The sequence below is a fragment of the Hemitrygon akajei genome, chromosome 11 (genome assembly GCF_048418815.1).
Source record: "Hemitrygon akajei chromosome 11, sHemAka1.3, whole genome shotgun sequence".
NCBI lineage: Eukaryota > Metazoa > Chordata > Chondrichthyes > Myliobatiformes > Dasyatidae > Hemitrygon > Hemitrygon akajei.
In genome coordinates this window covers 66,344,471-66,370,525 of record NC_133134.1, presented here as the reverse complement: position 1 = coordinate 66,370,525, position 26,055 = coordinate 66,344,471, and the positions used below count along the sequence as shown (strand labels likewise).

The 26,055-nt window shown below is 45.9% G+C and overlaps 1 protein-coding gene across 2 annotated transcripts in view; it reads right to left on the bottom strand.

Moving 5' to 3' along the window:
- Positions 1-5,665: 5,665 nt before the first annotated feature.
- LOC140735668 (protein ELFN1-like) overlaps positions 5,666-26,055 on the bottom strand; it is a 781,662-nt gene continuing 761,272 nt past the window's right edge. For both annotated transcript variants that reach the window (XM_073060993.1, XM_073060994.1), the window contains one exon: positions 5,666-8,267. In XM_073060993.1, coding sequence (XP_072917094.1) covers positions 5,666-7,993 — 2,328 coding nt within the window. In that variant the 5' untranslated portion in view covers positions 7,994-8,267. The remainder of the gene's footprint in view (positions 8,268-26,055) is intronic.

Genomic DNA, 26,055 nt, shown 5'->3' with positions numbered 1-26,055 from the left:
GAGCAGTGAAAGAGATTTAGTAAGATGGCACTATTTCTCCTTATTTTCTCTGGAAAAATGATTGAAGAGTGACCTGAGGGAATGACTTTGCGTTAATACACTGCCTATAAGACAGCACAACATGCTGAAGAGTTTTACAAGAGCATTTTCAAACGGGATTTGACATCTAGAGTAAGACAGATGAGCAATGAGCCTTTTCCAGGAGGGGAGGTTGAGAGAGGCAGCGCTTGGACAGCTGAATCCAGCCTCAAGCAGTGGAACAATTATGGTTGAAGATGTACAAGCAAAGAGATTGTGGAGGGATGCAGGGCTGGAGGAGAAAAGGAAGGTTAAACTATGGTAGGATATTGAAGGTAAGGATAAACTGAAGACTGAAGCACTGTTGAACATTAGGTCTATTCTTAAGACTATGAAAGATTACGAGATGATGCTTTGGACCTTGGAAACCTTTTCTCTATTTAGTCCTTCAAGACTCCATATTTGTAATATTAAAACCGTGTAAGTCACCTCTCAGCCAGACTGCACTTGATGCAAGACTTGGAGAAACAAAGGACTATTTTGTTCTTGATTCTGACACTGAAACCCATTAGAACACTGCTGTTGCAGCTCTTGTGATTTATAATTACATAAATTTCTCATTGGAAAAAAAATAGCAGCAGGATCTGATTTCAAGATTGATGGAAGGAAGGAGATTGGCTCGAGGTGTATTTGGAACTTAGAAGAAAAGAAGTTGAGTGAAAGTAACAGATGTAGCAATTTTGGTAAAACTGAGAAAGAAAAATATGTTAAGGAAGGAGAAAGATTTTGTTGACACAAAAGACTAGCATTACTGGAATCTGATGCAAAAAAGCATGCAGCTGGAGGAACTCAATAGACCAAACAATTTCTGTGGGGGAAAGGAATTGCCAACGTTTTGGGTTGGAACCTGCAACCTGGAATACCCACAGTTCATATCCCACTGCAGACGCTGCTTGGCTCACTGAGTTCAGATTGTTGTTGAGATTGATTTTGTTATCTATGTGTAGAGTTATGACAAAATAACATCAGCATATTCAACCTGTTCCACATTCTGTTAGAGGGAAGTCAGAGAAAGATTGTGGAAAGGCAGCTAGAGATTACCCAGAGCATAGTGAATGTAGGGAATAGGCTGGTAAGAGACTGTTACCTCATGAATGCGTTCAGGAGTTCATGAGAGCTGTAATGGGACATCTCACTTCTGGGAAAATACTAGCCTTGTAGTCAGACATGCTCACGTGTTATTGAGGGCTTCTGAGGATTGCACACAGGGAGAACTCAGAGATACAATTAATACTTTGCAGCCTGTAATATGCCCAGTAATAGATCAAATGTCCATTTTAAATCTTTCTCAATTTTTACTTCCACTAAAATCACTCATGCTCTACTAATGTACAAATTTAAGATGTACCCCAGTGATTCTAAAATACAGCCCAGTGACAAAATCACTCAGCTGTTCTCTGAGCCAAGGCAGCATGTGAGATTTGTTACTGTAATAATAGTCTAGGTACTGAATGAGCAGAAGCAGGAGCTTTGGAGATTAAACTCCAGCAACTGAAATAACTGGATTAATAAAGGTAATGGTATGGAGAAACAGCTGGATTGCCATGAAACCCATTGGGAACACCCACTGTTCATTACAGAAGTCACCAACCATCCTGACACAGCTTGGCTTTCCAGGCCCACAGCAGTGTAGCTCTCTGAAATGCAGCAGCATGACATTCTGTTTGAATTGCAGTTGGTTTATTATTGTCATATACTGAGGTTCTGTGTGGCATTCAAGGGCACTGAGCAACAGGCAGTAAAGGCTGACCTACATCCTGTGAATGAATGATATTCACATGGATACTACGATTTCATCTCCAACAATGAGACAAATGATCAGCAGGTCTCTCGATTTTTGAAGAGCCGCTAATGACAGGCAGCATCTTCAAAACCCACCTGGAATTACATGATCTCTAAAACAAAAAATGAAATTAAATCATATGGTCACAGAACAATGCAGCTTGGACACAGACCCTCTGGCACAGTGAGTACCTGTTGACAACTGTACCCACCCAGCTAGTCCCAACTTCTTGCATTTGGTTCATTATCCTCCAAGCCCCAATCCTCCATGTACCCGTCCAGTACTTTCCTCAACAAGTTCCTTTGGCAGCTCATTCCATACTCTCATCACGCTCTGCATGAAAAAATTGTCCCTCTATCCCCTTTTATATCTTTTCCATCTCACCCTGAAACTGAGTCTCCTAGTTTTGGACTCCTCTGCCCTGGGGTAAAGACTGTTACCATCCACCTTCTCTATGCCTGTCCTAATTTTAAACACTGACTCTTCGCTGTTCTCTGGAGCCCCTAGACAAAATCAAAACTTATGTCCAACTGCTATTTATCAATAATGGCTCAGCATACAATAGCATTGTCCCCTCACAATTAATCCCCAGGCTTCAAAACCTGAACCTCTGTATATCCCTCTGCAAATGGATCCTTAACTTTCTCCTCAGGCAACCACAGTCAGTGCAGATCAGTAATAGCATCTTGTTGGCAATCAACGGAGGTGTCCTTCAAAGCTGCATGCTCAGCTTACTGCTTTATTCTCTGTGCACTCAGCTAAGCACTGCTCAAACACCATCTATAATTTTGCAGGTGACACTACTGTTGGTAAAATCCTAGGTGGTGATGAGGAAGCATATCTTGTGAGATAGATTGGCCGGTTAATCTCACACCTAACATCAGCAAAACCAAGGGATTGATTATGGATTTCTAGAAGGGGAAGTCATGAGAACACATACTAGTTCTTACTGAGGGTGGAAACGGTGAGCAGCTTCAAGTTCCTTGGTGTCATCAATTCAGAGGATTAATCCTGGGCCCAAAATATTGATACAATCAAGAAGAGGGCACATTGGAGGCTCAACTTCATTAGGAGTTTGGGGAGATCTAATATGTCAACAAAGACTCTTGTGAAGTTATATAGATGAATGGTGGACAGCGTTTTGACTGGTTGCATCCAGCCTGCTACGGAGGTTCCAATGCACAGGATCACAAGAGGTTACTGAGTGCTGTAGTCTTTGCCACCTTCATCACAGGCACAGTCCTCTCCACCATCAAGGAAATCTTCAAGAGGAGGTGCCTTAAGAAGGAAGCCTGAAGACCTACACTCAATGATTCAGAAACAACTTCTTCCCCTCTGCCACCAGATTTCACAACAGTCCACAAACCCATGAACACTATTTTGTTATACCTTTTTATGCACTATTTATTTATTTTGTTATTTACAATAACTTTATGTCTTTGTACTATAGTGATGCCGCTAAACAATAAATTTCACATTATATACGGCACAGATATGAAACCTGACTCTGATTCTCCTGTGTTCCAAGGAATAAAGACTTAGTCTGGCCAACCTCTGCCTGGAACTCAGGCAATCTAGTTCTGACAGCATTCTCATCACGTGGAAACTGTTGTAAAGGAGTGGGACTTGTAGTTACAAACATCTCATAGGCTGAGCAAGCAGGCAAAACAAGATGTCTAATTAAAACTGCCTGAACATTGGGTGTAAGAGGCAGCTTTTCCTGTGGACACATTTGCATTGCAAGTGAATGTCAACAAGTCCATTATATTGATTGGAAGAGGAATAGGGGAATTTGCTCCACAATCCTCATCCATCATCACTAAACCAGACTGTACTAATTTGTCTCTCAATTTAATTATAGTTGACCTGACAGTAATGTCAGCTCTGCACTCTGCTGTTAGCTCTCTCGCCATTACTTGCCAAGAATCATTCCACATCTACTGTAAGAACATACAAAGAATCTACTTCCATTACCTTTGGAGAAGAGACTTCCAAAGATTCACAGGTCTCTGAGAGAAACTGTATTGCCTCTGCTCTGGTTTATATGGGTGACCTCTTTCAATAACCTGCTGTTTTAAAACTCTTCCATGAGGAGAAATCTCTCCACATCCATTAGGTCAAAACCCATTCAGTGCCCTATCTTTTTCAATCAAAGATCTCTCACATCTATCTGGTCATTATTTCTCAGCAGAGAAATAATAGGATAATATAAATAAATATAGGATAATGTAAATTATTTATAATAGGATCCTTCATAGGATCTTCCTATGCCCATATTCACAATCACATTTTCTGCATTGCATAATGACAGCCCTTCAATAGGATTTTGAGACATTGTTGGACTATGACAGACAACATTTAATTACAAGTCCTGCTTTCACCATCATTAATACCCTGGGATACGCACAATGTTCCTACGGCACCTAGCGGCAGTGCTTAATTATCAGTTAGAATGTATGAAGGTTACATAAGTTGGATGATGTGGACTAATTTAACTTCAGAAAGACTGAAAGGTGAAACTCAATTAGAAAACAATGTAGGGCAGATCGTATAGCAAACTATCATAAAGTTTTAATGGGCCATTCACCCAAATGATCTGCAATGTTTCTGCTCCACATTTCCTTACAGCCTTTGCTTCCCACCACATGATGTGATCTTCCACCACTGTCTCCGTTGCAGGTTTATCCAGCCTCCCCTTGAATGCATCAATGCTATCAATCTTAGCATCTCTGTTGAGTTGGATGTTCCACCTTCTAATCACACTCTTGGAATGCAGTTGTCTATTTAACCCCCTGTGAGGTTTACTAATGACTATTGTATTTATAATCACTGTTCAAGATTCTTCTACCTCTGCCCAGAGAAAACAAGTTTAATGACCTTCTAGACATTACTGACTACTGTATTTATGACTTCTTATGTGCTTTCAGAAGCACAGACACCTCTCCATATAGCTCACCGCTGCTGTTGTAAATTTAAGCACCTTATACTCATTCTACCTTTTCAAGCAGGTATTTTGCTTCATTAATGGAATCACCCTTGTGAATCTTCTTTGCACCACTTCTAGCCCTTTTGCATTTTTTTCCATAAGTGGCCAAGTGCGTCAATTTAGCAAAGCTTTACGATGCATAGGAACTATTACTTAATAGTCCGGCCCTACCTAAGCACTCTGTATCTGATTGGCATTTTCCTCCCACTGAGAGAACTGGTGACTTGGACCAGCGGGAGCACGATGGAAGAAACCATTCCATTCATCTCTTTTGCCAGTCCAGTTTTATCCAATGCTTGTAGTCAGTGCTCAGACATCAAACAAACTGCTCTGCAAATCCCGCGATTAAAACCTGATACAAACAGGCGAGAAAAACCCAGAAACATCATTGCAAATATAGAAATTTATCTGTACATAACTGCAGGGAGGAGGTGTTTTTACTGGTAAATATTACTGTACAATGCAGGGTGTGAGCAGCGTGTGAGCTACAATGACACAGTACAGTCCAGTCACAGTGTGCACTGTACAACGATCAATGCCCCATGTACACCACAGTGAGTCACAGTCACAGGATAGAGTCATGCGATAAATAATATCTGATATTCCAAGGCTTCTGGGTGTATATATATTTATATGTTATGTGTGTTCATTAAAAAAGAAATTATTTCTACAGTTTGAAAGATTTTGGTGCACAGACTTGTGATAGAGGATGAAGTTCTTATGAACAGGTGAACTGATCAGGTTAAAAACAGCAGTTATAAAGTTTTTTTTTGGGGGGAGAGGGCTTTTGGTCCAGTTTTAGTCTCAACACGTCAGACTCAAGATTTGTACTGGTTTGAGACGCCTTTCCAGTAATCGAGGATATCGTGCAAGTCTTCATCCTTGGCGAACTGCACCTTCTTCCTCAGGGCATGGCCTGCTGCGATGTACTCCTCCTGCCCCTCTTTGTGCCTCTTCTTGTGCAATCTGAAACGCTCCCAGATGCCCAGGGTTGGCTTGCTGCTGTACTCGGGGCTGGAGGTGTAGCTGAGGTTGTGGTACTGAGGCGACAGCTGGGAGTAAGCCACATCCCTGCGGCTGCGGCCAAGGGGCTCCAAGATGAAGGTCTTACTGCGGCTGCTCGCTCCCTCGGGAGCTTGCTGCTCACACTGCCGCCGTCCCGGATATGAGTGTCGGTGCTCGCTGCGCGGCTGTGCCCTGGGGAGGGCTCCTGGACTGTTGGACGTCTCAGGGGATGCTTTCTCTATGTACTGTGCTTCAGATCTGCAGGAATGACTTGGTGCCGATGCCTCAGAGCGGAACGACCTGGGACTTCGTGTGGAACCGCTGGAGGAACTACTGGGGCGTTTGGGAACAACCTCTATACTGCTGTGCCTTTGTATTGGGTGGTAGCTCTCTTTGGAAGCAGGTGACAAGAGCCCAGCCTTGCTCTGGGTTTGCTCTGTCATCATCAACACCTGAGGCTCCGTAGGAACCACTGCTCCTGCTTTGCCCCCTTGGAAAGAGCTGGTCTCTGACTTCAGGGCATCAATACAGTTGTTAATGATCTGGTTGACCTTGTCCACTTCTTTGGTGATGGTTGAGATCTCTGCCGCTGAACTACGTGCCTGGCCACCCCCGTTGCTTGCGGGCTCCCCTGTCCTCACCTCGATGTAGTTCCCCTTGGTAGTCTTGGGTGTGTCACTCAGCTCCTGCGGCTTGTGGGGCTCTGGGTCTCCCGGTGAGGGCATAAAAGGTGCCCTGGGAGCAACGTCACGGGGCGACATGGGCTTTTGTGCCAACTGGGTGATGGTGCTGGCTTCCATCTCAGCTCCATACTTCAGCTCAATGATGGCCTTTGCCATCCCGCCTGCCTTCTTGTGCCTCTCCTCCTGTTGCCTCTTCTTGCGTAGGCAATAGTACACAAACCCCAGCACTATAACCATGCCAAAGAGGCAACCAAGAATGGTCATGATGTAGTGGGTGGCGGTCGATGATGGGGGAATAGTACCCCTTGCCCTATCGCTTCCAGTAAAGAAGGTGACACAGGTTTGGTTATACCTTAAGGCATTGCGAATGGATGCCACGCAATAGGTGTAGGCAGTGTGGGGCTGCAGTCGGTCCAACTTAATAACTTCATGCTCTGTCTGTAACTTTTTGATGTCTGCATAGAAGCTGTTATTGTACTGCACCAAGATGTACATCTTGCTGAAGGGCCGGGGTATCTGGACCAACAAGGTGGCAGAGGTATAGGTGACCTTTTCCACCCTGATCACCGGCGCTTGTGTCTCATGGGTTGGGGAGTGGAAAGCTATCATTGGAGTGGCATCATCACCTGAGGAGCAATCCTCGCCTCCACAGGGGCTCTCGGAAGTAGTGGTGCTGGAGGGAGCCCGTGTTGGTATGAACTTGGGGTCTAGGGTGTAGATGTCGCCGCAGGATGAGACTAGCAAACTGTAGGCACTCTGGGTCTGGCTCTGGCTCAGCAAGGCTTGGCCAGAATAAAGGGTTGGGGACTCACATTGCATGCGGTCATAGTTCCTAGTGGTGTTGTTAAACTGCACCAGCCACTTGAGGAAGCCCAGCAGTTGGCAGGAACAGTCAAACGGGTTGCCGTAGAGTTCACACGTCGAGAGTTTGCTAAGTCCCAGGAAGGTGGAACTATCCAGTGACTGCAGCCGATTCATGGACAAGTCAATGTTCATCACGTTCGGGCACTCCCAGAAGGAATTAGGACTCACCACCTCTATGAGGTTGGCCTGGAGGTACAGGTACTCCAGCCTGCCGAGACCCCGCAGGATCCCCTCAGTGATGTTCCGGAGCTTGTTGAACCCCAGCTGTAGGACGCGCAGGTTGTACTGTGCAGAAAAGGCTCCATCCTCAATGTAGGAAATTTCATTTTTGGTCAGATTGAGTTCAGTCAGGTTGCCAAACCTATTGAGCGAGGAGTACTGGACGCTTCTGATCTTGTTCTCATTCAGGCGGAGGTCAACGATGGTGCTGTTGATGTGCTGAGGAATGGATTCGTAAGGAGGTTGGTTCTGGCTGCAGATTGCTAACCAGACAAATCCTTTCTCTCCTTCAATGAGCCAGCAGTCACCAGAAACACCAACAGCATTCATCAAGGAGGCAAGGCAGATCCAGAGACCAAGGCTGTGTAGAGCCATCCCCTAATGCTCCAGGGGTTTGTGGGCAAGGACCTTTTGAGAGCACCGAATGCTAGACTAGTTGAGATATTCTGCAGGGCTCAAATCTAATCATTTTTGTCTGAAATGCTAGTTATTGAATTGAGATGGAGTTTTATTTTCCTTGCTTGTACATTTCATGTCAATTTCCTGGTCCAGTTTGTCTCTGCACAAAGTTCTCTTTGAATTCCTTTGTAGACTCTGCCCCATTCGCATACATTCCTTGAGATAGTTTCAACAGCTTGTCCAGGTTATCCTGAGAAAGGGGAAGAAAAGACATTTTAAGCAGGCTGATCTGAGATCATGTTTGATCAAAAATTATTTCTTATTTTTATTAGTTGGCCCCAGTTTAATCAGGCCTTTTTAAAACTGAAATACCACAGGATTTATTTTGCTTTGGTTTTATTGCTTGATATTCTTTGTGGGTTTAAATACCTTGAAATTGTGGAATCCTGTCGAGTCCAGCAAGATTTCCACAACTCTGCGCCTCTTGAAAACCAGGAGATAGGAGGTGTAGTTTTGGACAGCTGCTATTCTACTAGGATTTTCCAACTTTTCCATGAGAATTTATCATTAGAGGGAAGATTCAATATTGGGATCAGAAGTGAAGTTCTCTTTCTTTGACGAAGGAATGGCAATATTCAAATGTCATCCTGCAAGGTTTTAAAGGACTTGCTACTATTTGACTGACTTGAAAAAAAGATCTTATCTCTCCAGATGATTCAATGGATAAGTGCATGACGTAGTGTGATAAAGACTGAACAGTCACAGGTTCCAATCCCGAGCTGTACTGTGTTAGCTGCTTTTAATTAACGTGCACATCCTTAGGCTCAGAGGGAGGAAAATCAATTAGTTGTGATAGTTCTTATTATCCCTTTTTGCCAGGTATGCAAGGTGGGTGGAAGGACCTTGCTTGTGTCTCATGTCTTCTAAGAGCTGAGTGTTAATAACAGACGAATAGGTGAAATATTATACCTGTGCAAACATATCCCAGCGATACTGTACACCATCAGGGTAAGATCTAGATGGACGTTCCCAGTGCATTTCTGAGGGGAGCGTTGGACTGTCAGAGATACAACCTCTGGCATGAAACATGAAACCTGCTCTCTCAGAGGAAGTTGAGCAGGGTCCCTTCCCCACTGCCCTGTCAATATGTACTCCTCAGCCAAAACCTGATCATTATATCATTGGCGCTTGTGAAAACTTTCTGCACACAGAGTGACTGGAATTCACAAAGATGGAAGATCTCCTGCAGAGATTCACGCTTCCTCTTTCATCAAGGTGAATCAAAGCTGCTACCTGCAGTCAATTGTGGTAATTCTGGCTGCAGTGTTACCTCACCTTTGAAATCCTACTTCAGGATTTTATGCAAGGCCATAGAATAGCTAAGGCAGGAAATGCCCACATGTGGCCAGCTTAAAGGAGAAGACATTGCATGGGCTGGAACCACTGATGTCCCAAGTGTTCCATGCAATCAACTTCCCCAACAATTGAACTCAATTACTTCCCATTGACACGTAATGTCATTGCCATATTTGTCAGCATTTTGGGGTCCAACTTGACCAGGATTTCAACTAAATTGGCCACACAAATACTGTGGCCTTCAGAGCAAGTCAGAGGCTTAGTGAATAACTCATCTCCTGACCCATCCAAAACCTTTCTTGCCATCTACAAGACACACCAAGAATATGATGCAATTCTCTCCACTTGCCTTTTTTGAAAGCTCTGACAAACATGCCAGAGGTATGGCATTATCCAGGACTAAGCACTGGTACAAAGTCCTCTTACCTGAACCTTAACAAGACTATAACAACATCTTCACCTTCGAGAAGGATAAGGACAGCAGATATCCCTGACAGGTTTCCCTGACAGGTTTCCCTGACCGATATCCCTGACAGGTTTGTCCTTTACAACCACCTACATGTTCCTCTCCTAGTCACACCAATTCTTCCTTCATCACTGCTCAGGCTAAGCCCCCTGCACAGTTGACAAAGATCCTGCCTGTTAAACCCTTCATGCATGTTTGATGTCTCACCACACCTTACCTGACTGCTCTGGGAGCATAGAGCATAGCTGTTCTGGGAACATAGAGAGTTTTGTAAGAGATGTAGTCACCTTTGCTGAGGTTATTCTCAACCAGCTATGTAGTACAGGACACTGTGGACTGTTGTCAGGGACACACAGTGAAACAAATATCAAGTGCTGATGCAAGAGGACTACTCTGATGAAAGACACTCTCTAGTGTGTCCAAAGCTTGTTGGAGTCATTGCAAGGAAATGTTCATGGTAACTACAACAAATTGGCAGGTTCTAATGGACCGTAACTGGTTTACAGAAGAAGAGGTGTTTACTTTCTTGAGGCAAATTAGGTGGATAATCCCAGGGCCTGACAAGGTATCCACTACTGGGAGGCCAATGTACAGGTATTTCAAATATCTGTAACAATGTGTGAAGTGATGGAGGGACTGGAGGACAGTTATTCAAGAAAGGCTCTAAGAATAAGCTGGAAGATCATTAATAGGTAAATTATAGAAAGGTATACTAAAGGACAGGCTATATAAGTATTTGGATAGACAAGGCCTGATTAGGGATAGTCAACATGGCAGGTAAAGTCTAACCAATTGTATATAGTTATTTTTCAGTAGGTTACCAGGAAGGTTGATGAAGGAAAGGAAATAAACATTGTCTACGTCAACATCAGCAAGGCCTTTGACAAAATCCCACATGGGAGGCTAGTCCTGTAGATTCAGTTGCTTGATATTCAGGTTGAAGTAGTAAATTGGATTCAACATTGGCTTTGTGGGAGAAGGCAGAAGGGGTAGCAGATGGCAGACTCTCTGACTGGGGGCGTGTGACTAGTGGCGTGCCGCAGGGATCGGTGCTGCTTGTCATCTATATTAATGATTTGGGTGATAATGTGGTAAACGGAATCAGCAAATTTGCGATTAACACCAAGATTGGGTGTGTAGTTGACAGCAAGGAAGACTATCAAAGCTTGTAGTGGGATTTGACGAACTGTAAAAATGGGCGGTAAAATGGCAGGTGGAATTTAATGCAGAGGTGTTGTACCTTGGCGGGACAAACCAGGGTAAGTCTTACACAGTGAACAGTACGGCATTGAAGAGTGCAGTTGAACAAAGGAATCTGGGAATACAGATCCATAATTCCTTGAACACGGTGTTACAGGTTGATAGGGTGGTTAAGAAAACTTTTGGAACATTGACCTGTCAGAGTACTGAGTACAGGAGTTGAAGTTATATAAGATGTTGGTAGAGCCTAATTTAGAGAACTGTGTATAGTTCTGGTCAGCTACTTACAGGAAAGTTACCAATAAGATTGAAAGAGTTCATTGAAAATTTACAAACATGATGATGGAAGGTGAAGACCTAAGTTAAAGGGAAAGGTTGAATTGGTTAAGACTTTACTCTCTGGAACATAAGAGAATAAGATTTGATAGAGAAACACAAAATCATGAGGAGTATAGATACAGTAAATGCAAGCAAGCTTTTTCCACTGAGGTTGGGTGTGACTAGAACAAGAAGTCATAGGTTAAGGGTGAAAGGTAAGACATTTAAGGGGAACCGGAGGGGAAACTTCTTCACTCAGAGGGTGGTGTGAATGTGGAATGAGCTGCCAGCAGAGGTGGTGGATGTGGGTTTAATTTCAACATTTAAGAGAAGTTTGGATAAGTACATGGATGGGAGGGTTATGGAGAACTATGGTCCTTGTTTAGGATGACAGGATGAAGCAGAAGTTCTGCACAGACTAGATGCACCAAAAGGCCTGTTTCTGTACTGTAAGTGCTCTACGACTCTGTGTGAGAGATACACGCTGAAGCCTGGTACAGCTCCTCAGAGTCCTCATGGGAAAGGACAAAATGTCAGTCTCTCTCCTCACTGGGCTGGAACTCAGCTAAGGTGCTGGAACCTGTGTAAAACTCCATGAACTGGTTGCTCAGGGAGTGTTCGTGGAGGAAAACTGATGTCATGCTGATGTAATGTAGATGGATGACATGGCTTGCACCCCCAATGTCATCTGGAATGGAATGTATTACAATACATTAGCAACTTGTATGAGTAATGCCCCAACCAAGCAGCACCAAAAAATTGACCTACCACAAGGATAGTGGTCAAGAAAATGCCTTATGACAGCCTCTTAATGGCTACTAAGAATGCGCTGCAAATGCTGATATTGCCTTACATTGTATAAATGACTAAATCAGCACAGTAACAAATCAAAGACTTGGATTGAGGTGATGAAATCTGACATACTTGCACCTCTGGAGATCTGAGATAACAGGACACAATTACATGCAGCTAGTAGAAAATTGTGCCCTTGGTACGGGTGAGTATGAAAAGGAGTCACCAGTCACCGCACCTTAATGCCACTACGGAAATGTGAGCGCTGAATCCAAGCCTCAGTGCTGTGAATGATCCCATGGCATTACTAAGAGTAGACACATCTCCTCGCTGGATAGCAACCCTCAACAAACCCGAAAGACTGGATTTCACTCTGAACCCTGAACTGCTGCAATTCCAACATTGCCACATTGACTGACCTAAAGCACAGCTGAGATTGTGAAATCTAAGCACAACTTCTTTCTTGAAGGAGCTGGAACCAGAATATCATGATTGTTAGTTGCAGCTCATTCAATCTGAATGATCCTACTTTGGTGGACTGACTCATGATGTGAAGAGTAACGTGAGGATATGTCACTTCAGGCTCTCAGTTTATTGCCTGGTTTGGCTGAAGATAAATCACTGAGGTAAGGAAAAGGAGGATTAGTTTCAGCAAATAAACTTCTGACATACTGTTTGTATCAATAAGGTTTCCTTCTCCACGCTTAAAAATTTTAAAAAATGCACTTAAAATATTCCATGTTACATTGCAGGTAAGTTGCAATTGGAGAATGAAAGGATTGGTTAAGGGATCAAATACAAATCAAGACATGAGGAAGTGTTTAAGTGGAGCAGGCAAAACTGTCCCGAAAGAAAATACTGTGGATGCTAAACACCGAACATAAAAGTAGGATTGGTGAAAATACTTAGCAGGTCAGTCAGCATCAGTGGAGAGAAAGCAGTGTTAACATTTCAAACCGATAAACTCTCATCAGGGTATTTCTATCATTTTTATATTTGCAAGTTTTTTCCACTGTTTAATCTGATATGGCTCTCAACACTGTCCTCAGAATTTACTAATCTGTCATGACTTGAAAACTTACATTAGTTTAAAAGCTCAAAGCATGAGTGAGGTGGAGAATTAAAATGATAACAAGAAGCTGACTATCATGCTTGAGGAATGAATGGAAATGTTGTATCTGATCTATGTGTGGTCTCCCAGTGTAGTGAGGATCTGACTGTGACATAGTCCAATATGCCTAATGCACCTGCTTTATAAGGGAAGTATATTTTATGTACAGTTACCGTGGATATGTTGCACAGAACCAAACTGGACCTTCCAACATAGTCATTTCCTACTGGTGTGAGCCTCCTCCTACTGTTCTTTTATCATTGCACTTACTTTCCTTCTCCATCTGCTGGTTCGGTCCCCCTCAAATGCACCTGCACCATTTGCCACCACACTCCCTTTGGAGGCCAGATTCAAAATCCTCGTCTAATTGTTTGAAGAGTTGGGACTGAATTCTCTCTGGTAAATGAAGAGATGACCTGCTGAGTATTCCAACATTTTCCCATCTCTATCCTTTACCCTGCTCTCTCTTGCCCTTGGTGCTCTGTCTCTCCATTTCATTTGATGGTTTGGAAACCTGGATCCATTACAAATCCATTTACACCCACAACTATCTTGACTACAACTCCTTCTGCTCCATCTTCAATCCAAACTCTGCTTGTTTGTCTCCATCACATCCTCCTGATGACGTCACCAAAACCACCAAATAGCTTTGGTTCCCATCAGCTGCTTTTCCCCTCCACTGGAATTGTCTCATCCCATGACCATGCCGGTGTCATATTTTGTCCATCTGCTCTCACTGATGGTTCCACTCTCAGGGTCAGGATTTCCCTCACCTTTTAAATCACCCAGTGTTCAAGGTTTATTGTTTTCAGTTTCCATGCCCTTCAACACCTATCACCATCCAATAGATCATCAATACATTGTTTTCATTTTCCACGCCCTTCAACACCTATCACCATCCAATAGATCATCAATACATTGTTCTGAAGGAACTGCTTCCCTGGGATTCATCTCTTCTCACTGCAACCATGGGAGCTGCTCTTTGACCTCTTGCCTTCCCATAAGCCCTTGCCATCTAAAACAGCAATTTGCTTGTTTTTCACACAACTTAAGAGTCCTGGAGTTGTTGCCCACGGTACGGGCTGCTCCAGGAAAACACTGCAGTGTGACTCACAGAATCATTGATCAAAAATTGGTTTACTTCATTCATGCAGGTCAAAGAAGACATACCCAACCTAATCCCACGTTCTCCCACTGAGTCTCTAGCCCTTCCAAGTATCGTATAAAGATGTTAAGTCCCTGTCCTTTCAGGCAATGAGTCCCAGGTGAAAAATGTGTTTTCTCAACATCGTCCTGCTCCTTCTACCTATAACCCTAAGTCTCTTCCTTCTCAATATTTGATTTTCCTGAGAGGTAAATAGCTTCTCCCTATTTACTCTATTCAGAGTAATAAACATAACTAGATAGTATTGGAAATAGTGGGTCAGACAGCGTATTTGGAGAGTGAGACAGAGTCAATGTTCTTCTCACTGAACACACAAAATATTCTCGACACTTCAGATAATGAGAAATGTTTATTTCAGATTTTGTTCCAAATTCACTTGGCAATTTTGGACAATGATCCTGCATTTCACCTCCTTTAGACGTCTGTGAACTGCTCTATCTGCTGTTTGTAATTTACTTTCCTCTCACCGTCCCCCTTTCTTTACAACTTGAAGTTTCTGTATCTTTGACTGCTCACATTTAAGGCTCATTGACCTGAGCTAATGAGATTCTCTTTGTACAGATGGTGCCCAACTGCCTGTAGATTTCCAGCATTCTCTGTTGTTGTTAATCTATTGTATGTTTTTTCTTGGAATTTGGCTGGTATTTAATGCCTCTCTCTATGGTCTTGAGAAGGTGTGATGTCTCTTCTCATTGAACCACTGTGCTCCCACAGTGTGGCTTGGTAGCTTGAGAATGGTTGGCCTTCATGGCCAGGTTGGGATGGGTAGTGACTCAGCCATGGTGGTGTTTCTATTGGTAGCTGCCTTTTTCTTTCTGGGTGTGAAATACTATGAGTTTGGGAGGAACAGTCAAATGATTGTAACGTATCATGTAGTAGGAAGTGTGCACTCCAACCAAGATACAAGAGATGAGGGAATTAGTGTTTAAACATATGAAGATGGTGGCTATTACAGATCATGTGTCTTCTGAGTCAACAGAAAAGGCAAAGCTTCCTTCCACCACTATCTTTATAAAAGCTTGCAGTTATTTATCCAAGCACTAGGGAGTGATGATGCACCTCTTACTTTGACTGGAGGGAGCCCACTCAGACCAGGGGCATTCCTCTAGCTCCACTCACCCAATGGCTCGACTTCCAATAACAATCCATCACAAATCTCCTTGCACTTTCAATCCTAATATATTAGAGACAGATTCCAGAGTTCAGGGAGTTGGCAGCTGAAGCCACAACTGCAATAGGTGGAGCAAGAAAACTTGGTTTGATTGAAAGCTCGAGGTTTAAAGACCACTAAAATTTGGCAGATGAGAATGCAGAAGGTCTCTTACATTGTCACAGTAGCACCAACATTTGCTCGGTTGATCAAGGAAGCATGCCATACAGTATAACCTTCATAGTGATTAATACCTGCCCTATTAGATCACCCAAATATGCACATGATGTACAATTCCTGTTCCTGCTTGTTCAGCATAGTAGGACCAAGAGTATTCTTTTTACCTGGTTCATATGACATAAGAGGTTGATGGTGTTTTCACTGTATGGGGTAAACCAGGAAATATATCATTAATGTAAATTAAATTTCAATGTAATTTACACATCGACAAAACAAACATAAACCCTATCACAGAAACCTGTTGTAAGACCACCAGAGCATGCTGAGGCAGTAGGCTGTTTGGTTTTCTATCTAGTGCGACGGGGCCAGTGGCTGCAGCTGTGATTAGCAGGAGGAGTACGAAATAAGAAAGAACTGAAAAGCAAAAACTTGCAGGTGCCCAAAAGATGAAATTAAAACTGAAGAGTTGGAAACACTCAGCTGGTCAGTAGCGTCTGTGGAGAGAGAAACAAAGTTAATGTTTCAGGTCAATGATTGTTCATCAGAATATTTTCCTTTTTATTAGTGTCATCAAACTGAAACGTGAATTCTGTCTCTCCTTCTGCAGATGCTGCTAAAGCTAATGTTTTTTTTCTGGCGGGTTAGTTTGTCTTCTGTAAGGAACAGCTAATTGAATCAGTGGAGAGTCAATCAAGGCTCTGTAATATTTCTCCAGTGTCTGGGTTAGAAATTTATGGGTTTAAATTTCACCCTAGAGTCTTAAGCATGGTCTGGTACTCCAAGGAATGTTGAAGGAGCCCTTTTTTGAATGAGGTGTACAACTGGGATTGCCTTCATGTGCGGTCATGCAAACGTCAGATAATGATCAGTGTGAATTCCTCGAGCCCTGTCTGGGTCAGCCACTCAGGCACCATCGTTAAAAAGGCATCAACCTACATTGATAACCTACTGCTGTTTACGGGATCTTGCTGTGTATACATCCCTTCATTATGACCAGATTATAGGTTCTAATTAATTCTTTGTAATTAAATGCTGGGGAATGCCTGCTGAGATTGGAAATGCACAGTAGTCAGGAACTTTCTTTCCAATAGCCAAGGAACAAAGGAAGGGAATAATTCAGCAGCGAATTCTCTGTCCATCCTACTGCAGAACTGCCAGCAAGTGGGTGCACAGCAGCAAAAGGAGACTGTCAGGCTTAGTGTCATCTGACTGTATGGAGGCTCCAACGCACAGGACTGCAAGTGGTTGCAGAGGGTCCTAGACTATGCCAACTTCATCATGAGTATACTCCTCCCCTTCATCATGGACATCTTTAAGAAGAGGTGCCTCAAGAAGGTGCTGTCCATCATGAAGGACCTCACCACCGGGAACCTGCCCTCTTCTCTTTGTTATCACTGGAGAGGAGGTACTGCAGCCCGAAGACCCACACTCAGTGATGCAGAAATAGTTCCTTCCCCTCTGCCATCAGATTACTGAACCCATCAACACCATCTCGTTATTCCATTGTTTGCACTACTTAATTATTTTTTATTATTTATATTAGTTTCATGTCTTTGCCCTAAGCTGTTGCAAAACAACTAATTTCACAACATATAACTTAGTAATAATAAATCTTATTTTGCGTTATGGATTCTGAAAGGAATGAGACAAACTGAGTACAAACCACTGAGAATCAAAATAAAGAATCCTGAGCAATTCAAAACAGAAGGTTGGAGGAAGAGATTGGAAGCCCAATGCAACTAATAATAAGCTCAAACAATGCAGGTTTACATGTAATTTTACAATATTACACTGTGAAAACTGAGAAATAGTGGTGTTTTCAAGGATATTAGATATTCTCAAGGCTGTGAAGACATTGCTAATCTATTTGAATGCTTGGTAATACTTGAAGCCATCTGGTGTCTTCTCTACTTTACACCCTCAATCCCTCAAGAGCTCCAAAAACATTGCTGTACATATTAAAAAAATAAAAATGATTAAAAAATTATAATGAGCTAAATTGCATATAAAAGGTTGTGGTGACCCATTTTCTGCGCAGGCGAACCAGCTCACAAATAGCCAGCGCGTAGGGGGAGACTTTGGTAATGCACCTCTGACGTCATTTCCGCCCGGAGACGGCGGGCATGAGGAATTAAATGCCAGCGCCGCGAAGTTTGAATAAACTAGTCTCGAAACGACTTACCGACTGCGTGTCGTTATTTCAGCGCTGTGTGTAGCACATTGCTACATTGGTGACCCCGACGGTCCAAACGGGATTTGGACCAAAGATGACTGACTCTTCATCTGTTCACGCAGTTTCACTAAAACTGCCAACTTTCTGGACGCTGCGACCCCGTGTGTGGTTTAGCCAAGCAGAAGCCCAGTTCCAGATTCGGCAGATATCTTCTGATTCCACGCGTTACTACCACGTGGTGAGCGCCCTTGACCAGGAGACGGCCGCCCAGGTTGCGGATTTCATACAGTCGCCCCCGGAAGAAGGCAAATATGAAGCATTCAAAGTGCTGCTCATTGAGACCTTTGGCCTCTCACGGCGTGAGCGGGGTGCCCGCCTGCTTCACCTGGACGGTTTGGGAGACAGGCTGCCGTCAGCATTGATGAACGAGATGCTGGCCCTGGCTGACAGACACAAGCCCTGCCTCATGTTTGAGCAAGCGTTCCTAGAGCGACTACCCGAGGACGTACATCTGCTGCTGGCCGAGGCAGATTTCAGCGACCCCCGGAAGGTGGCGGCCTGGGCAGACGTGCTGTGGAAAGCCAAGAGGGAGAGCGTGGCGTCCGTCGGTCAGATTACCAGGCCACGCGCCCAACAGCAGACCAGACCAGGCCCGGCAGGGGGGTGCACACAACACGGAGGCAGGAGTGAGGAGGACAGTGAACAGTGGTGTTTCTACCACCAGTGATGGGGCACAGAAGCCCGCCGTTGTCGCCCGCCCTGCAAGGGCCAGGGCCAGCTGCCACTAATGACTATGGTGGCTGGCCACCAGGACAGCCTCTTGTACGTCTGGGACAGTCGGGATGCCGCTTCTTGGTCGACACCGGAGCGGAAATCAGTGTCTTGCCCCCGATGGGGTACGACACCTGCAACAGGAAGCCAGGACCCACCCTGAGGGCCGCAAACGGCAGCACGATACGGACCTGCGGCACCCACACAGTACAGCTGCAGTTTGGCGCCAGCTGGTTCATGTGGGACTTCACACTGGCCGCGGTGGCCCAACCACTCCTGGGGGCAGACTTCTTGCGAGCTCACAGCCTGCTGGTCGACTTGCAAGGGAAAAGACTGGTACATGCCAAGACTTTCCAGACGTTCTCCCTGGGTGAAGCCAAGTTGCCGGCCCCACATCTGGACTCCATCACGCTGTCGGACAACGAATTCACCAGAATCCTGGTGGACTTTCCATCGACTCTGGCACCGCAGTTCATGGCAGCCATGCCCAGACATGGGGTACAGCACCACATTCCGACCCAGGAATCACCCCTCCACGCCCGCGCACAAAGTCTCCCCCCAGAAAAGCTCCGCCTGGTGAAGGAGGAGTTCAAGAGGATGGAGGAATTGGGGATCGTACAGAGGTCCGACAGCCCATGGGCCTCCCCCCTGCACATGGTGCCCAAAGCAGCTGGGGGTTGGAGACCATGCGGCGACTACCGCAGACTGAACGAGGCTACAACTCCAGACCGCTACCCCGTGCAGCACATACAGGACTTTGCAGCAAACCTGCACGGGGCAAGAATATTTTCCAAAGTAGACCTCGTCCAGGGATACCATCAAATCCCGGTGCACCCTGAAAACATCCCCAAAACGGCACTCATCACCCCGTTCGGCCTGTTCGAGTTCCTCCGAATGCCGTTCGGACTGAAGAATGCCGCACAGATGATCCAGCGGCTAATGGATGCGGTGGGACGCGACCTGGACTTTGCATTCATCTATTTGGAGGACATCCTTATAGCCAGCAGTAGTCGCCAGGAGCATCTGTCCCATCTCCGCCAGTTCTACTCCCGCCTGAGTGATTTCGGCCTCACGATCAACCCGGCCAAATGCCAGTTCAGTCTCGATACCATTAACTTCCTGGGCCACAGGATTACCAAAGACGGGGCAACACCTCTGCCTGCCAAGGTAGACGCGATTTGCCACTTTGCACGGCCCAACACGGTCAAAGGCCTGCAGGAGTTCGTTGGTATGGAGAACTTCTACCACCGTTTCCTCCCCTCAGCAGCCCGTATCATGCGCCCTTTGTACACCCTGATGTCGGGTAAAGGCAAGGACATTACTTGGGACGAGGAGGCTGCGGCCGCTTTCGTTAAAGCCAAGGAAGCCTTGGCAGATGTCGCGATGCTGGTGCACCCCAGAACGGATGTTCCGACCACCCTCACAGTGGACACATCCGACACAGCAGTCGGTGGGGTGCTAGAGCAGCTCATCGAGGGGCGCTGGCAACCCCTGGCATTCTTCAGCAAGCACCTACGACCACCCGAACTCAAGTACAGTGCTTTCGACCAGGAGCTGTTGGCACTGTATCTGGCAATCCGGCATTTCAGGTACTTCTTAGAAGGCAGGCCGTTCACCGCGTTCACGGACCACAAACCATTGACCTTCGCGTTCATGAAGGTGTCAGATCCCTGGTCAGCTCACCAGCAGCGCCATCTGTCCTACATCTCCGAGTACACGACGGACATCCAGCATGTCTCGGGGAAGGACAACGTCGTGGCGGATGCACTCTCCAGACCAGCTGTCCAGGCCCTGTCCCTGGGGGTGGACTATGCAGCACTGGCGGAGGCGCAGCAGGCAGACGACGAGATGCCCAGCTACAGGACCGCAGTCTTGGGTTTGCGGCTGCAGGACTTTCTCGTAGGCCCAGGTGAGAGGACCCTCCTGTGCGACGTGGCTACCGGCCAACCTCGCCCCATTGTCCCAGCTGTCTGGAGGCGGCGAGTTTTCGACTCCATACACGGTTTGGCGCACCCATCTATCAGGACAACCGTCTGGCTGGTCTCCAGCAAGTTCACGAGGCACGGACTTCGCAAGCAGGTCAGTGAATGGGCCAGAACGTGCACGCAGTGCCAGACAGCCAAGGTGCAGCGGCACACTAAAGCCCCGCCGCAGCAGTTCGAACCCACCCACTGGAGGTTCGACCACATTCATGTGGATATCGTGGGCCCCCTACCAGTGTCCCGAGGAGCGCGGTACCTCCCAACTATGGTAGACCGGTTCACGAGGTGGCCAGAGGCGGTCCCGCTCACCGACACATCTGCCGATTCCTGCGCTCAAGGACTGATTGCAACCTGGGTAGCACGCTTCGGGGTACCGGCCCACATTACCTCTGACAGAGGCGCCCAGTTCACCTCCAGCCTGTGGTCGGCTGTGGCCAGCCTGTTAGGAACACAGCTACACCACAGTACTGCCTACCACCCACAGTCGAACGGACTGGTGGAATGCTTCCACCGTCACTTGAAGTCGGCTCTCATGGCCCGCCTGAGAGGACCTAACTGGGTGGACGAGCTTCCTTGGGTCCTGCTTGGAATTCGCACAGCGCCCAAAGAGGATCTGCACGCCTCGTCAGCCGAGTTGGTGTACGGCGCACCCCTGGCTGTCCCAGGAGAGTTCATACCAGCCCCAAGGGGGCAAGAGGAAGAACCCGCAGCAGTCCTGGACAGACTACGCGAGAGGCTCGGCAACCTGGCCCCCGTACCGACTGCACAGCACGGACGGACCCCGACCCATGTACCCAAAGACCTGCAGAACTGTAAGTTTGTGTTTGTATGAAGGGGCGGACACCGGGCACCGCTACAGCGGCTGTATGAGGGGCCGTTCAAGGTGATCAACAACAACGGGTCCACGTACGTTCTGGACATTGAGGGGAGAGAGGAGGTTTTCACGGTGGACCGACTCAAACCAGCCCATGTGGACTTGGTGCAGCCGGTCGAGGTTCAGACACTGCGGCGCAGAGGCAGACCTCCCAAACAGAGGCTGATCCAGACTGTGGACATCGGGGGGTGTATCGCCGGTTCTGGGGGTGAGGGTTTTGTGGCAACCCACTTTCTGCGCAGGCAAACCGGCTCACAAATAGCCAGCGCACGGGGAGAGACTTTGGTAATGCACCTCTGACGTCATTTCCGCCTGGAGCGGGCGGGCGCTAGGGATTAAATGCCAGCGCCGCGAAGTTTGAATAAACTAGCCTCAAAACGACTTACCGACTGCGTGTCGTCTCTAGCTCTGTATGTGGTACATCGCTACAAGGTAGTGGATTAGGGCTATGTTGGATGGAAATGACACTTCTGTTAAGAGTAGATGATTTTTCTGGATTGTTGGAATCATTGCCTGGTCTCTTGTGACTCAAGATATTTCAAATTAAAGCCAGTAACAATAATGAAAATTTCCATTTAACTGGGTTCTTTATTGTAGCCGAAGGCCCGATGTGCATTGAGGAGTTTTATCAGGGAGAAAGCAGATGTTACAGCAGACATTGCAAAGTTTGATCAGAGAGTTGGGCTTGAAGGTGGAGGGAAAGGTAAAGAGCAGAGGGTTTACGGAGTTTCTGAGCTTGACAGCTGAGGGACTGACTCCAATGAGAGAAGAGATAAACTTAGTTAATCAAGGGGCTGAATGCTGAGCAGCACAGATTACTTGGCTAAGTAATAGAAACAGAGGGTTGTAATGAAAGGTTGTTTTCTGGATTGAAGTGAAGAGTGTATTAGTGTTCCCCAATGATCCAAGCAAGACCAATGATTTAGGCATGTGTACAGAAAAAGGCCTTTCAGTTTGCAGATGACACAAAACTCTGATAGATAATGGATTGTTAGGGTAATAATAGAAAAGACTGGCTGGGAAAATGGATTTAATAATGGAAAATGAGAAGTGTTATATCTTAGACAGAAGAATGCTAAGATGCTATATAAATAAAGGGTACAAATCTACAAGAACAACTAGAACATAGACCTACAACACACACAAAATGCTGGTAGAACACAGCAGGCCAGGCAGCATCTATAGGGAGAAGCGCTGTCGATGTTCCGGGCCGACACCCTTCGTCAGGACTAACCGAAAGGAAAGATAGTAAGAGATTTGAAAGTAGTGGGGGGAGGGGGAAATGCGAAATGATAGGAGAAGACCAGAGGGGGTGGGATGAAGCTAAGAGCTGGAAAGGTGATTGGCGAAAGTGCTAGAGAGCTGGAGAAGGGAAAGGATCATGGGACGGGAGGCCTCAGGAGAAAGAAAGGAGTGGGGGGAGCACCAGAGGGAGATGGAGAACAGGCAAACAACTAAATATGTCAGGGATGGGGTAAGAAGGGGAGGAGGGGCATTAATGGAAGTTAGAGAAGTCAATGTTCATGCCATCAGGTTGGAGGCTACCCAGCCGGTATATAAGGTGTTGTTCCTCCAACCTGAGTTTGGATTCATTTTGACAGTAGAGGAGGCCATGGATAGACATATCAGAATGGGAATGGGACGTGGAATTAAAATGTGTGGCCACTGGGAGATCCTGCTTTCTCTGGTGGACCGAGCGTAGGTGTTCAGCGAAACGGTCTCCCAGTCTGCGTCGGGTCTCACCGATATATAAACGGCCACACCGGGAGCACCGGACGCAGTATACCACACCAACCAACTCACAGGTGAAGTGTCGCCTCACCTGGAAGGACTGTCTGGGGCCCTGAATGGTGGTGAGGGAGGAAGTGTAAGGGCAGGTGTAGCACTTGTTCTGCTTACAAGGATAAGTGCCAGGAGGGAGATCGGTGGGACGGGATGGGGAGGACGAGTGGACAAGGGAGTTATGTACATATAGTTTCAAAATGCATTGAACAGTCATACTCCCTTGTCCACTCGCCCCCCCCCCCATCCCTTCTGGATCTTTATCAGAAGAGAGTTCAAGGGCATGTGGAATATGCCTTGTGAAATTTACTCAGGACCAGAATCGTCTCAAGTATTCTTGAAATTGCAGTCGTTGTAATGTTGTTGTTCAGCACCAGTAACAATGTGACAAAGGCCAGATAATCAATTTGCATGCTGTTGGTTGAGGGCAAATATTGGATCCAGAAACTCTGGGAACTTCAGAATTGCTGTTTCCATTAATTGAAGAGGCAGGCATGGTCTCAGTTTAACCTCTCATCTGGAGAAGTAACTCCACCAACGTTGCAGCACTCGCTCACTACCATAAAAGGTGGTTCTCAGTGGTGGAGTGAGTCTTCACACAAAAGTTACAAATTCAGTCAAGCAAAGGGTTCCAACACAGCAGAAAGATAATCCAGATCCTACTCCTTACTCAACCTAGATTATAATAAAGGCAACAGGAAAACTGTTTGGCAGTACAATTTACAATTGCATTGAAATATTCAGTCTCTGTCACATCACTTCATTCCTTCTTCACTATTCAACATATTCATGCTGAACTTCCAGCTCGACACCACTTTCCTGCACTGTCTCCACAGCTCCTCATATCCAGAACTTCCAGCTCGACACCACTTTCCTGCACTGTCTCCACGTCCCCTCATATCCAGAACTTCCAGCTCGACACCACTTTCCTGCACTGTCTCCACGTCCCCTCATATCCAGAACTTCCAGCTCGACACCACTTTCCTGCACTGTCTCCACGTCCCCTCATATCCAGAACTTCCAGCTCGACACCATTTTCCTGCACTGTCTCCACGTCCCCTCATATCCAGAACTTCCAGCTCGACACCATTTTCCTGCACTGTCTCCACGTCCCCTCATATCCAGAACTTCCAGCTCGACACCATTTTCCTGCACTGTCTCCACGTCCCCTCATATCCAGAACTTCCAGCTCGACACCATTTTCCTGCACTGTCTCCACGTCCCCTCATATCCAGAACTTCCAGCTCGACACCACTTTCCTGCACTGTCTCCACGTCCCCTCATATCCAGAACTTCCAGCTCGACACCATTTTCCTGCACTGTCTCCACGTCCCCTCATATCCAGAACTTCCAGCTCGACACCATTTTCCTGCACTGTCTCCACGTCCCCTCATATCCAGAACTTCCAGCTCGACACCATTTTCCTGCACTGTCTCCACGTCCCCTCATATCCAGAACTTCCAGCTCGACACCATTTTCCTGCACTGTCTCCACATCCCCTCATATCCAGATATCTATCAGTCTCTGTTTAAGTCAACACAATGACTGAGTCCTCTGGAATGGAGAACTCCAAAGGTCTATCACTTCTCCTCATTTCAGTCCAAATTCTCTAAGACTGTGATGCCTGGTTCTAGACCTTTCATCTAGGGATGCATCCTCCTGGAATCCAGCTTGTGAAGTCCTTTAAGAATTTTGTAAATTTCAGTGAAATTTCTTTAAAACTCTATAGGATACAAGCCTGGTTTATTCAATTGCTGCTCACTTTGCAAGCCCTTGATGAGTCTGGTGAATCTTTGCTGCACTCCCTCTATGGTAATATGTCCTTTTAGTGTGTAAGGAAACCAGAACAGTTCACCATACACTAGGTATGGACCCCTCATCTCCTTAGTGAAAAATAATCTTTACTCCTGTGATAAAATTCTCTTGCCCACATACCATCTGCTTTCCTAATTGCTTGCTATATTGGCATGTTGACTTCCAGTGACCAACAGCAGCTTCAAGGATGCCTAGCTTCCTTTGAACTTGAGCATCACTTATCTGTTTTGTTCATGGTGAATAACCTCACATCTGTCTGCACGGTCTTGTCTACCACATTCTTGCCCTTCACTCAGTTTGTCTATAGCCACTTGAAGTCTCTTTCACCCTCCTCATAATCAGCAAACTAGGAATTGGTGACTTCATTATTGACAGGAGAGGTTCAACATTTCTGGGGGTGCTTGCCTGGGAAAAATGAGCTTGAGCAGTTTCAAAATAAAGGATGCAAAAATGAGGAAAAGTCTAGGATTTGTGAATAAAACATACAAGAGTTATTTTATGTGCTGAACAAAAGCTGCAGCCCTTTACTTCCATTGCGATCAAAACAAATGCAGTCGCCTTACACTGCCTGATGTCATTACGTCAGATACCATCTCTTACAGTGAACACAACAACTCAATGACGGTGTTTGTAAATTATGTAGAACAGTTTCTGTTATAAACAATGTGTTATCTGTCACCCATTACATTACCCTACACAAACCACCTCTCTCCAGAGTTCACCAAAAACCAGCACTGTGTGTCTGTCTGGAGCTCGTACAGCCAGCCCGGCTTGGGGCTTATGAGCGTTGGTTGGGGTACTAGCAGGTGCCTCTGGCTCGTGCAGGGGTGTGCTGATCGTGATGCAGGAGGTATGCCAGTGGAACCACCCAGGTCTTAGTGGGCTGTTTTAAGGTGATCTACA